This window comes from Aulonocara sp. 'chitande type north' Nkhata Bay, linkage group LG18, assembly GCF_057382095.1.
Source record: "Aulonocara sp. 'chitande type north' Nkhata Bay isolate Kocher_YH1m ecotype deep benthic linkage group LG18, A_spYH_male_GT1.1, whole genome shotgun sequence".
Classification (NCBI taxonomy): domain Eukaryota; kingdom Metazoa; phylum Chordata; class Actinopteri; order Cichliformes; family Cichlidae; genus Aulonocara; species Aulonocara sp. 'chitande type north' Nkhata Bay.
Window position 1 is genome coordinate 16,768,960 of NC_141361.1, and position 12,743 is coordinate 16,781,702.

A 12,743-nucleotide genomic window follows, 5' to 3' on the forward strand; every position below is an offset into this window, starting at 1 on the left:
CGCACACATCTCCAGAAGGCTGCAGATCTCATTAACCGTGATCATATCTGTGAGCAAAATGTCAACTCTAACATGGAAGCATTCACTAAGGGACTTATTAAACAATTTTTGCTTGTTAAAGGACGTCCTGCCACGCAGCTGCAGTCAGGCAGAAAGTCTGCTTGCAGGAACATAAAGGATATCTGCACCAGTGGTGATGCATACATATGACGAAACAAGCGTGTTCAAAAGAAGTTGGGCAAATAATACTGAATAAAAACAAAGAAGTTTTTTTATCCTTTTTTATTTCCCATGACCATCATCGGATATAAGGTGGAGTGGTTCCAGAAGAAATTGATTATTACCAAGTTTGATACAACATGGTGAGAAAATTCAATTTAGAGTGAGAAAATTGCCGGGAGGATTAGATGTGGAAGAGCCATGAGTCGAGAACAACACTGGGTTACTAAAGCGAATGGGGAGGGGGGGAACGCAGCCTTCAATGACAGAGCACTTTGAGCACAGATTGTGAGGAGCTACAGTTTTTCACAAGACAGCATTTTTGTAAGCAGCCCCCCTGATCCAGAATCAGTGTGTTGTCCTCTCAAGTATCTCAACCAAAACATCACAGCTGGTTTAGTCTCCAGTATTAATAATTCTGTATTATAACTGTATTCATTCTTTTTATCAACTCCAAAAGCTGGAAAAATCAATGATTAAATGACAACTGTGTCACAATAACGACAATTAAACTCTGCTGTATGAACCGATAATGCACATATTTGCTGTTAGTGTCACATAAATCCTGCAGGATCCATTTAATTTCATTTTTGGCTTCAGATCAAAACATAGGAGTCGCCATCAAGTACTGTACTTAACTGACCACACTGCCATCTAGTGATGCAACTTGTATTTAAACATATCTGAGCAAACTGAAATTACTACAGGGCTCACGCAGTATTGACTCACTGCACTGTACATATACGAAGTGTAAGCAAAGGAAGGAGTTTGAAAATGAACAAAAAAAGACTCAAAAAGTTTGAAATATGGGTGCAAGAGGCACAAATGAGTATCACGCTGAGGTGATCTGCTCACGAGCCTCACGAGGCTTTAGTGAACACCTCCGCACCTGATTTTTAAAATCAATTTCAGTGTCGTTAACTCACCCCGTACACTTTGATCTTTACCCTTTCCCTCACCGCGACCTGGAAAAGATAAAAACTCATTACTTTAATTCTACTTACTGTAAATGAGCACATTAGGACCCTGCTGTTTATTTTCTTTCCATTACATGTAAATGAGAGGGACTGGGAGATGAATGGACGCATAGAGGTCCAAACCGTTTTCTGGCCTGAGCAAAGTTCACAGATCCCTCATATACTGATGGCTAACTTTAACCTCTGCGTTCACAGCTGCACTATTTACTTTAGTTTCTGGATGCAGTCAATGGTCTGCAGGAAGCATTGGTCCAGAACGAGGGAATACCTCTGAGGAGAAGGATGGAGAAAGGAGTCATTCAAACTTGGAATGACAAATAGGTGAGGCTGTTTACGTATGCTGTGTTTACATAAGTTTGTGTTTGGTTTGGTGGGTTATTGGGCATTTTGGAATAAATCTACACCTTTCTGCGTAATACAGCTACATAAAACAATAATAAAATTGTCTGGCAAGGTGTAATTTATTTGAAAGTGATGACACTCTTAAATAACTGAAGTCAACATGAGCAGTCACATTAATCCCTGATATTAGGTCAACTGAAACTTCAGTATAACATGTCTGAAAAAGAAAAGCTCACTGAAAAAGGATGGAAATGATGTCCCTCTTGCAGTCATGCACTGCGTTAAAATTATATACGATTACAGGTTTGCGAAAATGCTCAAACGCTGGCTTCATATAAAGTACAGTTTTGTGGCAAAGTTTGAAAATGACCCCGCAAAAAAACCATATGAAGTTGAACGCTTTCCTGGCAATCAGACGCAGTTAGGGACCGTGACAAGCATTTGCTCCATCAACACCCTTTCTGACGCACATTTCCTCACTTGATACGTATCTGGCAATCTTCATCTGCTCGTCTCTCATCTTGCTCTTACGGTGACACGTCTCACTCTGTTGCATTAAAGAGCGCCTCACCTTCCATCCAGGAGGTATTCAAACACAAGCTGTTTTTTGTTACTCTGAGCATAAAGGCTTTCTTCATCATGTCCAAACTCTGATATTTTTGTCTTGTGGCACTTTCTCGCTCAGTCCAATGGGGACCTGCCAATCTCCCACAGGGTCCTGGAAGACATAGTGCGGTATTTGAAGCAGCACACTAACTCAGCCATGGTTTTAAATTAAGCGTGATGTGGAGAGGGAGGAAAGGGGGGGATGTTCTGCTGAAACCCTTTTGGCTACATCGGAAGAAAATAACTCGGATGTTAGTATGAATGTAAGAGCCACTCCCACTGGGCATATCCAGACAACCTTTGGATTAAGAGCCATATACTGTACATGTGTGACCTGCTCTGGGGAATGTATAGAGGACTACAGTGGGAGTTTGTGCAGCTTGAGTTTGCAGTTATTTTCAACCGCTATTCCCACAAAACTGGTTTCAAGTCAGAAATGATTAGTGTTAATATTTAATAGGAATATTGAAACGATTTGGGAACTTAACTGTGGTGATTACTATTTAGCCTGGCCTGTCGCACATTTATTTACAACTGTATGGAGCCAAAAAAAACCTTAAAAAAAGAAAGAAAAAAAATCAACCAAAGTCATCGCCATGAAGGTAAACAATGTATTGAAAATATTTGTTGAGGGTTCGGTTCCTTTTCACTGATTAATTTGGATGTTTCTTTGGTTTACAGAAAATATTTACTTTGAAAACAGACAGCATTGGTCTCGATACCTGTAATGCATTTAAGGTTACCAGCCGAGGAAAGACAAACATATATTTAATAAAATGTGACAGTGACATTTATAAAACAGCGAGCAGACGAGATGTGAAACCACGGGGAGACGTCTTATCAGCACCGACCGCTCCTGCAATCACCCGGGACACTTGTCTGATGCCATCAGGGTTAAGTTGAAAGCTATTTTACTCAAGGTACTTAAGTCGTTAAACCGAGGTCACCCGACCTTACGTCGCAAACTGTCTTTCGGGGACTCAAATGGAGAGAAAGTCAGAGATGCATATAATGTTTGCGTGGCTGAAGAGGAGAGTTTTTTTTTTTCCTTTCTCCTGCAGGCTGCTGTTTTGTCACATGTGACAGGAGAAGGTAGGGCTCAGCTGGAAGTGAGGCTGAGCAGGGACCAGCCAGTTCCCCTGGATAGTGTCTTGTCTGTGCTGTCACAGAGCCTCCAGGAAAACATGCCTGACTTGTCTCATCACGTCACTGAAAGCTGCAGGTCATGGTGGAGAGTGCTCTTTAGGGATGCCCTCAGCGCCCGCGTTTCCTCCAGCTGAATGACCAGCCAAGAGACAACATACAAGAACAACATGAACATCTCCGTGCAACCTTGATGTGACGGGCAGAATGAGCACTGCTATCTGCAGCGTGTCTACCGCCGCACATCATTATTTCTGTCGTCTGGTTAACTCTTATGGTTGGAGAAAGAAAACTCCTGAACCAGAACCAGTTTAAGGCAGTGTTGTCAAAGAAATAAAGTGTTTACAAATTCTGGACTGTTGGACAGTCTGTTCAGGTTTGTCTGTGGACAGTTCCTGTTGCTCAGAAACTCCATGGTGCTCAGGGACTCTGCTCCTGCCGACAGAGCTGTGATAGCCACGTGCAAGAAAGATAAGGGGGAAATTGAAAAAGAAGAAAAAAAAAAAAGAGAAGAAAAAAAAAATCCTGATATTGTCACATCATGCTGTCACTGAGCCTTGGCATATCAGTCCTAGCCATGCTGCATGGACAGTGTTTACTTTAATCTAATTTTGGCCTCTCAAACTCCCCCAGGATCACTGGCCTGTGGTGCTCCTCTTGGTGCTTGTGCCTCCAAACATGTGTGGCTCATCACTTTCTCTCTAGAAGAGTAAGACAAATGTTGGATTGCATTAGAGTTAATGCAACGGAATTCTTCTTAACAGACACAGCTTTGGAGTGACAAATATACAGTGGGGCAAAAAAGTATTTAGTCAGCCACCGATTGTGCAAGTTCCCCCACCTAAAATGATGACAGAGGTCAGTAATTTGCACCAGAGGTACACTTCAACTGTGAGAGACAGAATGTGAAAAAAAAATCCATGAATCCACATGGTAGGATTTGTAAAGAATTTATTCGTAAATCAGGGTGGAAAATAAGTATTTGGTCAATAACAAAAATACAACTCAATACTTTGTAACATAACCTTTGTTGGCAATAACAGGGGTCAAACGTTTACTATAGGTCTTTACCAGGTTTGCACACACAGTAGCTGGTATTTTGGCCCATTCCTCCATGCAGATCTTCTCGAGAGCAGTGATGTTTTGGGGCTGTCGCCGAGCAACACGGACTTTCAACTCCCGCCACAGATTTTCTATGGGGTTGAGGTCTGGAGACTGGCTAGGCCACTCCAGGACTTTCAAATGCTTCTTACGGAGCCACTCCTTTGTTGCCCGGGCGGTGTGTTTTGGATCATTGTCATGTTGGAAGACCCAGCCTCGTTTCATCTTCAAAGTTCTCACTGATGGAAGGAGGTTTTGGCTCAAAATCTCACGATACATGGCCCCATTCATTCTGTCCTTAACACGGATCAGTCGTCCTGTCCCCTTGGCAGAAAAACAGCCCCATAGCATGATGTTTCCACCCCCATGCTTCACAGTAGGTATGGTGTTCTTGGGATGCAACTCAGTATTCGTCTTCCTCCAAACACGACGAGTTGAGTTTATACCAAAAAGTTCTACTTTGGTTTCATCTGACCACATGACATTCTCCCAATCCTCTGCTGTATCATCCATGTGCTCTCTGGCAAACTTCAGACGGGCCTGGACATGCACTGGCTTCAGCAGCGGAACACGTCTGGCACTGCGGGATTTGATTCCCTGCCGTTGTAGTGTGTTACTGATGGTGACCTTTGTTACTTTGGTCCCAGCTCTCTGCAGGTCATTCACCAGGTCCCCCCGTGTGGTTCTGGGATCTTTGCTCACCGTTCTCATGATCATTTTGACCCCACGGGATGAGATCTTGCGTGGAGCCCCAGATCGAGGGAGATTATCAGTGGTCTTGTATGTCTTCCATTTTCTGATGATTGCTCCCACAGTTGATTTTTTCACACCAAGCTGCTTGCCTATTGTAGATTCACTCTTCCCAGTCTGATGCAGGTCTACAATACTTTTCCTGGTGTCCTTCGAAAGCTGTTTGGTCTTGGCCATGCCGGAGTTTGGAGTCTGACTGTTTGAGGCTGTGGACAGGTGTCTTTTACACAGATGATGAGTTCAAACAGGTGCCATTCATACAGGTAACGAGTGGGGGACAGAAAAGCTTCTTACAGAAGACGTTACAGGTCTATGAGAGCCAGAGATTTTCCTTGTTTGAGGTGACCAAATACTTATTTTCCACCCTAATTTACGAATAAATTCTTTACAAATCCTACCATGTGGATTCATGGATTTTTTTTTCACATTCTGTCTCTCACAGTTGAAGTGTACCTCTGGTGCAAATTACTGACCTCTGTCATCATTTTAAGTGGGGGAACTTCCACAATCGGTGGCTGACTAAATACTTTTTTGCCCCACTGTAGATTATACTTACCCAGACAAGCTATTAGCTTGATAAATATGTGTAATTTTATATAAAGTTTCATTTTTGCACCATTAAATTTCTGACGTTAAATTGAAAACTGTAAAATAAACCACCACGCTCTCATTAGTGCACACCACAGTCATTACTGTGGTGTGCACTGCATAAATAAAATGAACAAACACCAACAGAAATAGCCTCCCTGTGTTTGTAATCTTGGGATGGAAATATACAAACTGATTTAACATTTTAGTTGTGCAGCATTATAGCATTTAATTTTTACACTGACAAGAAAATAAAATGGGCTACTTTAGCTTTGTGCAGTACGCAAAAGTGCAAACTTGAAATGTGAAGAAAGAACATTTGCGTGAATCATCCGACCACTTCATTTGCAAAAAAAACCCCCAACAAAACAAAACAACCAAACAACCAACAACCACCACATGGGTATCGACTCAACTGGCCTTTTTTCACCAATAAAGCACTCCTTCATCACCATCTTTGACGAGTAAGAGAGCCAGCAGCAGTGGCATAAAGATGCCGTTCCAGATCAAGCTGGAGAGCTGTTAGCTACAGCAATCTGGATCCTCTGTAAGAAAATGAAAACTATCTCGCTTTTGGAGACATTTCATGACCTGTGCTGCTTGCTCGATGTTTTTATCTATTTTTTTTTTGTTTGGGTATTTTGGAGGAATCAATCAAAACTGTTTTAAGCCTTCAGGTGAAGTGGTATTTTTCGATCTATACTTTCACACAAAGATGTGCATTTCACAACCCTGTCCCACTGACAGAATTACACTGTGAGCGATAGACTGAAGAGAAAAAAAAAAAAACAACTAAAGAACATCTGCAGTATATTCTACAGACCTCTCAAGCTTGTTAGTCCTTCTCCACAAAGAGGACTTGGGTTATCATGTCACAGTCAGGAATTTTGTTTACTAATTTCATAGTGATGCCCATGTCAGTACAGAGCAGACATGGTACACATTAAACTTACGTGAATTCTATGCCACTTCCCACAGCTGGCAGCACCAGTTTGTGACCAAATTTAGAAATTGAACTGAAAAACAAAACATTTGAAGGTGGTAAACAGAAATCCCACAGGAATACAGAAGTGTTTAACATCACAGTCATCAATACGCCAATAACAGTGCACCCCAATGTTAACCTTAGGTAATTATTTAGCTTTATGTTTCTAGACAAGACGAGAGATATCAGTGCTATGTGTGACACTTAGCCTCAGAGGCTGGTTTCAAGTGCAAAACAGAAGACGAGATGAACAAAAATTATCTGTCCTAAAGAAGTAAATCAGGGTTCCTCAAAGTTGTATGAAGCTAAAACAGTTCTTACTCAACACGTCATAATTCTTTCTCAAACCTAAAAAAAAAAAAAAAAAAAAAAAAAAAAAAGGTTCCCAGCTTAATCTTACTTAAGTAATTTTTGGCTTAAATATTTTATTTCTCACCACGTGCAATGGATCCATATCCCACAGATTGGGACCCACTAAGCTAAACTAACAATAAGCATATTTTAATGATTATCAGATATTAAACCAGCACAAGTACCCTGAAGATGGAATTCTTTTGGTAATGTCTCCCTCTTCTGGGGAAACAGCAGAAGTACAGTTTGTTATCCTGATGCTGGGCTGTCTGTGCACATCATCGTTCTTCAACACCTATAAACACACGTTTAATTGCTGGTCAGACATCTCATGCTGAATCTCGGAGAATGCACAAAAATAAAAAAACAAAAACAAAAAAAACCCTGGTAATTATTTCTTGATTACCTTATCAGAGAATTGCTGTTTTTTCTGTAGTTTTTTGATAATGGCATCTTTCTCAGCAAGTATCTCCTTAAATCTCTGGATGATAGCACTGTGCTCTGAAGGTATGTTGCTCAGCTGTTGTCCTACACTCTGCTGCATCACCTTGCTCTGTACGTTTTGCTTTTGGCTGAGTTGTTTTAATACCATCTGCATCTGGGCCTGCTGCTTCTGCCAGAGGTAGAAAAGATATACACACTTTATAGGAACAGTAGTAGTAAAGCATGGACACATCACAGGATATCCTCTACTTTGCAGTATGTTGACTTCAACTCATAAATGTCAAGTGAAATTGGTACTGTAACAGTTGGTGAAATATTAGTATTTGACCACTAGGCGGAGCTCTTGTAATGATAATGTAACTAACGCATTTTATTTTGTATGTTTTATTTTTGTGTTAACATTTTCCTTTTTTGGTATAAGGTAAGGGCAGAGGTCACTTCCTGTTTTGGGAAGTAAGGTCAGAGAAGCTGCGCATGGTGACGGTCTAGCCGTGTAAAAGTCAAGCTAAGAAAGAAGAAATAAGCCCTAAGTTCCAGTTACACCAGTTTGTCTACTTGCAGGCCAAAGTGGTATGTTTGTTTATATTTTGTGAATTTTATATTGTAATATGTTTTAATGCTGAAATATAATTTTCTTGTACATTTGTATTCACCAGTTCTACGGTGTACCTGTGTACGTTAAGAGAAGCACAGTAAACATCAGTAAAGAAGAACTCTCGTGTCTCTTGTGTATGTGTACAAGCCGGCATAGGTACTAACTGCCATGGTATTTAACAAAACTATTAATAGTGTAATCATGCATGAGATACCTTATTTAAAGTCTTACAATACCTACTTTCTTATTAATATATACATTTATTAAAAGGTAGAATCTATACGACTCTAACCAGATATTTGTCTCCAGTCTAATTTCTTACCATCAAAGCAGCCACGAACTCATCATCGTGTTTCCCCTTCTCCATCAGGGTTGATATTTGATGCTTCAGAATTTTGACTTCAGCAGATAGAGTTTTGCTCCTGGCTTTAGAGGCTTCCAGCTTTTGCTTCACATCTTTGTGTTCTTTCAAGAGCGCCTCATAATCCACTGAGAGCCTCTGCACAGTTGTGGAAGGAGAGAAGGGCCTTAGCACATTAACAATGTAATGTCTATGTTCATATAAAATCATTGCCTAAGTCCCAGTTAAACAGACAGAGAGACCAGTCAACAACCCTCTCACAATCCAACATGCACGTGACTTCCAGCAGGCACTAAATGGCAGTTTCTTTTTTTGATTACATGTAAAGTCTGTTTTCTTAACATAAGAAATGAAATCAGAAAAACGTATGTAGGTTTGCACTGGCTCAAGGTGATTAAAAACACAGAGACATAAAATACAAGTCAACACACACACACACACACACACACACACACACACACACACACACACACACACACACACAATTATTAACTGTAAGCCTGTGAGGATAACATGGTTTGAGTCTGTCTGACCTCAAGTCAGTGGGATACTTGTTCCAAACAACAGGACCACAGTAACTGAAGCACCTGAGCACACTTAAATCTAATTTTGGGAATAGCCAAAAGATCTGCACCTGCTGACCTGAGAGGTCTAATTGGGTTAAAGAGGCTGCGCAAGTCAGAGATGTACTGGGGGTGCCAAGCCATTGAGAGCTTTATGAACTAATAGAAGGGTTTTAAATGTAATTCTGCATTGAACTTGGAACCACTGTTGTGACTTCGCTCCTTGAGTGCTAATAAAATGCTGAACTTACAGCATATGTGTAAGGACTCTCTTACAGCAATACAGTTTAACCTGCTTGATATGAATGCATGGACCCATTTCTCATAGTCAGTTTGAAATAAGAACTTTTTATATATCTCTGAAATTCAAATTTTCATTTAATAAGTGGCTGGCATTGGTAAAAAAAAAAAGAAAAACACACACACACACACACACTTTCGCCAAGCAACTGATGGTTGGTCTGCAGGCCTCTGTGGTTGTGGCTATACATACCTCAAGGGCTACCCTCTTCTCTTTCTCTATAGTGCGGATGTAGTTGACATTTCTTTCCTGAGGAGGAGTTTTCTGAAGAACACCCATGCCCAGAAACTCTTCCTCTCCACTCAGAACACTTGACTGCCTTTGTTGTGTTGATTTGTTCAGCTGCTGCTCAAGCTCTCGTACCTGTTGTTCAAGTTTTGTTCATCATCAGTTCAGTTTCAGGGTTTTTTTTTTATGCTTTCCTGTGAACTCACTATTTTGAAAAGCACTTCATTGGTTATAATGTTGTAACTTTAAAATACATTTATGTAAAATCAAGTTCAACTTCAATTTTGAACCTACCCTTGTCTGCAGAGCCAGTATCTGCTGTGCTCGACCTCTAAAGCTCCCAGGGCAGCTTAGTAATTGCTGAAGGTTGACCTCCTCTCCAATCTCACTAATCAGAACCTGAAGTAGTTCATATTTTAGAATCTATAAGTCACTTGTGAAAAATCATTCAGATATAAAATATTCTTCTTGAGTGATTGCATATAAGACAGAAAATAAAGTAAGTCTCCTACCTTCTGTGCCATTTTCAACTCCTGCTTGGCAGACTGCACCTGGTTGCGATACTCAGTCACCTTCAGTTGGGTAGTTGCTAATTTTTCCTGCAGAGATTTAACCAGTGCACTTTCCTGCTTTCAGAAACAAGTCATAAATGATCCTTTCAGTGATGCCATTATTTTAGTTAGGACCCTACAGCAAAATGTTCCTTTTGTTATTATTCCTTACCTCACATTCTTCAGATGAGATCTTAACTGGTGACTTTGAATCTACTTTTTGCCCAGGTACACCATGTACCAGCATGGCCTGCAGCTACAGAAAGTCACAACAGTTTTTCTGAGAAGGACAAATTTTCATGCATCAAATTATTTCAAATGATACACATAAAGCAAAACTTTACCTCTCTCTCAAGCTCTTTGATTCTGTTGCCGTTTTGCTTACATTTAATCTTCTCTTGCTCAATTTCAGCAGTTAGTTCTCTATTCTTCTTGGATAGCTCAACAATCTTGGTGGCAGCTACAGCTCCTGCCAAGCCTGAAGTACCTAAACAGATGAGTTGATGAAGCAGGAAGAAGCTGTCACATGTCTGTAACATCTCAATGCAAAAAAAAAAAAGAAAAAAAAAAAGAGTAAAACAATTTACATTATACCTGCTAAAGCCAGTCTTTCTTCGTCTCTTTTCCTCTTCAGGTGCTTAATTTCAAAATCCTTCTCGCTCAGAAGTTTGAAGAGCCGACCATTTTCATCCTTTAGCTCTCTCAATTGGTCAAGGAGGGCCTTATTCTGAATGTGCAACAGCCTATGGTAGACAAAATGAACAAGGATGAATGTAACATGACAGAATGGTTATTTACAACCATGTGAAAATGACAGTTTTCATGGGATTCTGTACAGTCCTGTGAAAAATTGAGTCCACCTTTAGTGGTTACCTTAAATGGGTTAGTGGCAGCCATGTGCAATTAACTGATCATCAGAAAGTGTGAGCGCTATGAAAAGCAGAAATTTTGGCAGTTTACTGGTCCGGACCATTCAGATGCCACAATCTTCCAAAAAGTGGGTGTCCCAGCAAATTCATCCCAAGGACAGACTTAGCAACGCTCAGAATCTACAGGCCTCACTTGGCATGTTAAATATTGAAGTTCATGACAATACAATTAGAAAAAGACTGAACAAGTATGGCTTGTTTGGAAAGGCCAAGAGAAAGCCTTTTCTCTCTAAAAAGAACATGGCATGGCATTGCAGAGTTGAATCTCAACAAACCACAAAACTTCTGGAACAATGTCCACCAAAGTGGATGTGTTTGATCATAATGCACAGCAACATGTTTGGTAAAAACCAAACACAGCATATCAGCACAAAAACGCCTCATACCAACTGTCAGACATTGTGGTGAAGGGGTGGTGATTTGGACTTGTTTTGCAGCCACAGGACCTGGGCACTTTGCAGTCACTGCTTCTCTGTATACAGTACCAAAGTATTCTAGAGTCAAATGTGAGAACATCTGTCTGAAAACTCAAACTTGGTTGAAATTTGATCATGCAATCACAGGACAATGATCTCAATCACAGCAGCAAATCTGACTGAACAACAACAAAAGAATGTGTTGCAATTCAAGTCAATGTTCAGACCTCAGCCTGACTTATCAGGCCATGGGACCTACCCTGCAAACCTCAAAGAACAAAAGCACTGCTGTATGGAAGAGTGAGCCAGAATTCATCATACAGAAAATGATTACTCGAAGTTATTGCTGCAAGCCACTTAGTTTTTCACATGACTGCATGCAGATGACAAAGATTTCCAGTCTTGAATAATATATTCCTTCATAGTGGTTTATGTAGCAACATTTATGGAAAATACCTTGAAAAACATTTAATTTAAGTCTCACCTGTTTTGGGGAGCATCACAGCTTGCCTGAACACCTTGGTTAGACAGATCCAAATCATCCTGAGCGCCACTGTCATTGAGCTTGTCTGGCTGTGTTTCCTTTTTCCTCTCCTGTTTCCTTTTTTCCTGCTGTTTTTGCAGTGCTTGAAACTGAAGCCGCAGTTCGTTCAGCTGATCCTCAGACTCCATGATCTCTGATTTATGGCATTGGAAAGTTAAAGGTTGATATTATAATCGAATCAATGCTGAGGCTTAAACTATTATGTCGTGTTGTGCTTCTTATCTGACACAGAGAGAATGCCCTTAATACGATGTCTGTAGTCGACGTTTACGGTACGTAAACCGTACGTACGTACCGAAAGACTATTTTCTGAGCCTAAGCGAAAAGTTCCCTTAAAGAGAGATTAAGTTGAAGAGAAAATATCTCACCTGTTAATTAGTCGGGTCCGTGTAAACAAATTGGTTGTAAACTTCACCACAGGTGAAGACAACTCCTGTATCCATAGCAACTGCCATCCGGGGACTCAGCTCAGCTTAAAACAACATCTCGCGGGAGCAGAAATGTAGTCATAGAGACCAGGGGACGCTTATAAAGGCTAAAACATATTTTTTTAATTGTGCCCTGGATATGTCACCTTTAATTCAAAGTCTGACTTTCTATGGCACAAATGTATTTACTTCATTTTTTTTTAACTGCACTGACAGATAAAAGCACCTTCTGCATCTGCAGTGCTTCTTAAACTTATTGGGCACTGTGCTAGTATTCGTTCAGTATAGCCTAGGTTTTGCGAAACTTCCATTGTTTTTGTT

At 40.5% G+C, this 12,743-nt stretch overlaps 1 protein-coding gene across 3 annotated transcripts; it reads right to left on the reverse strand.

Moving 5' to 3' along the window:
- Window positions 1-332: 332 nt before the first annotated feature.
- ccdc13 (coiled-coil domain containing 13) lies at window positions 333-12,500 on the reverse strand. 3 transcript variants are annotated; one of them, XM_086271005.1, is made up of 13 exons: window positions 12,363-12,500; window positions 11,935-12,127; window positions 10,700-10,848; window positions 10,450-10,592; window positions 10,278-10,361; window positions 10,067-10,180; window positions 9,849-9,953; window positions 9,519-9,689; window positions 8,424-8,600; window positions 7,469-7,675; window positions 7,248-7,357; window positions 6,680-6,742; window positions 335-3,988 (listed from the first exon to the last, which is right to left on the reverse strand). In XM_086271005.1, the coding sequence occupies exons 2-13, from the start codon at window positions 12,120-12,122 to the stop codon at window positions 3,907-3,909; spliced, it is 1,593 nt and encodes a 530-aa protein (XP_086127131.1). In that variant the 5' UTR covers window positions 12,123-12,127; window positions 12,363-12,500; the 3' UTR covers window positions 335-3,906. The 3 variants fall into 3 exon arrangements, with proteins under 3 accessions (XP_086127132.1, XP_086127131.1, XP_086127130.1); XM_086271004.1 differs by having other exon boundaries at window positions 10,067-10,183; XM_086271006.1 differs by lacking the exon at window positions 6,680-6,742 and having other exon boundaries at window positions 333-3,988; window positions 10,067-10,183.
- Window positions 12,501-12,743: the final 243 nt, after the last annotated feature.

Coding starts and splice junctions, on each gene's coding strand:
- ccdc13 (XM_086271004.1), bottom strand. CDS start 12,122: ATGGAGTCTGAGGATCAGCTGAACGAACTGCGGCTTCAGTTTCAAGCA. Junction 8,601..9,518: donor AGAAGAGGGTAGCCCTTGAG/GTATGTATAGCC, acceptor ACAACTGTGCAG/AGGCTCTCAGTGGATTATGA. Junction 6,743..7,247: donor AAAAGAATTCCATCTTCAGG/GTACTTGTGCTG, acceptor TTTGTTTTTCAG/TTCAATTTCTAAATTTGGTC.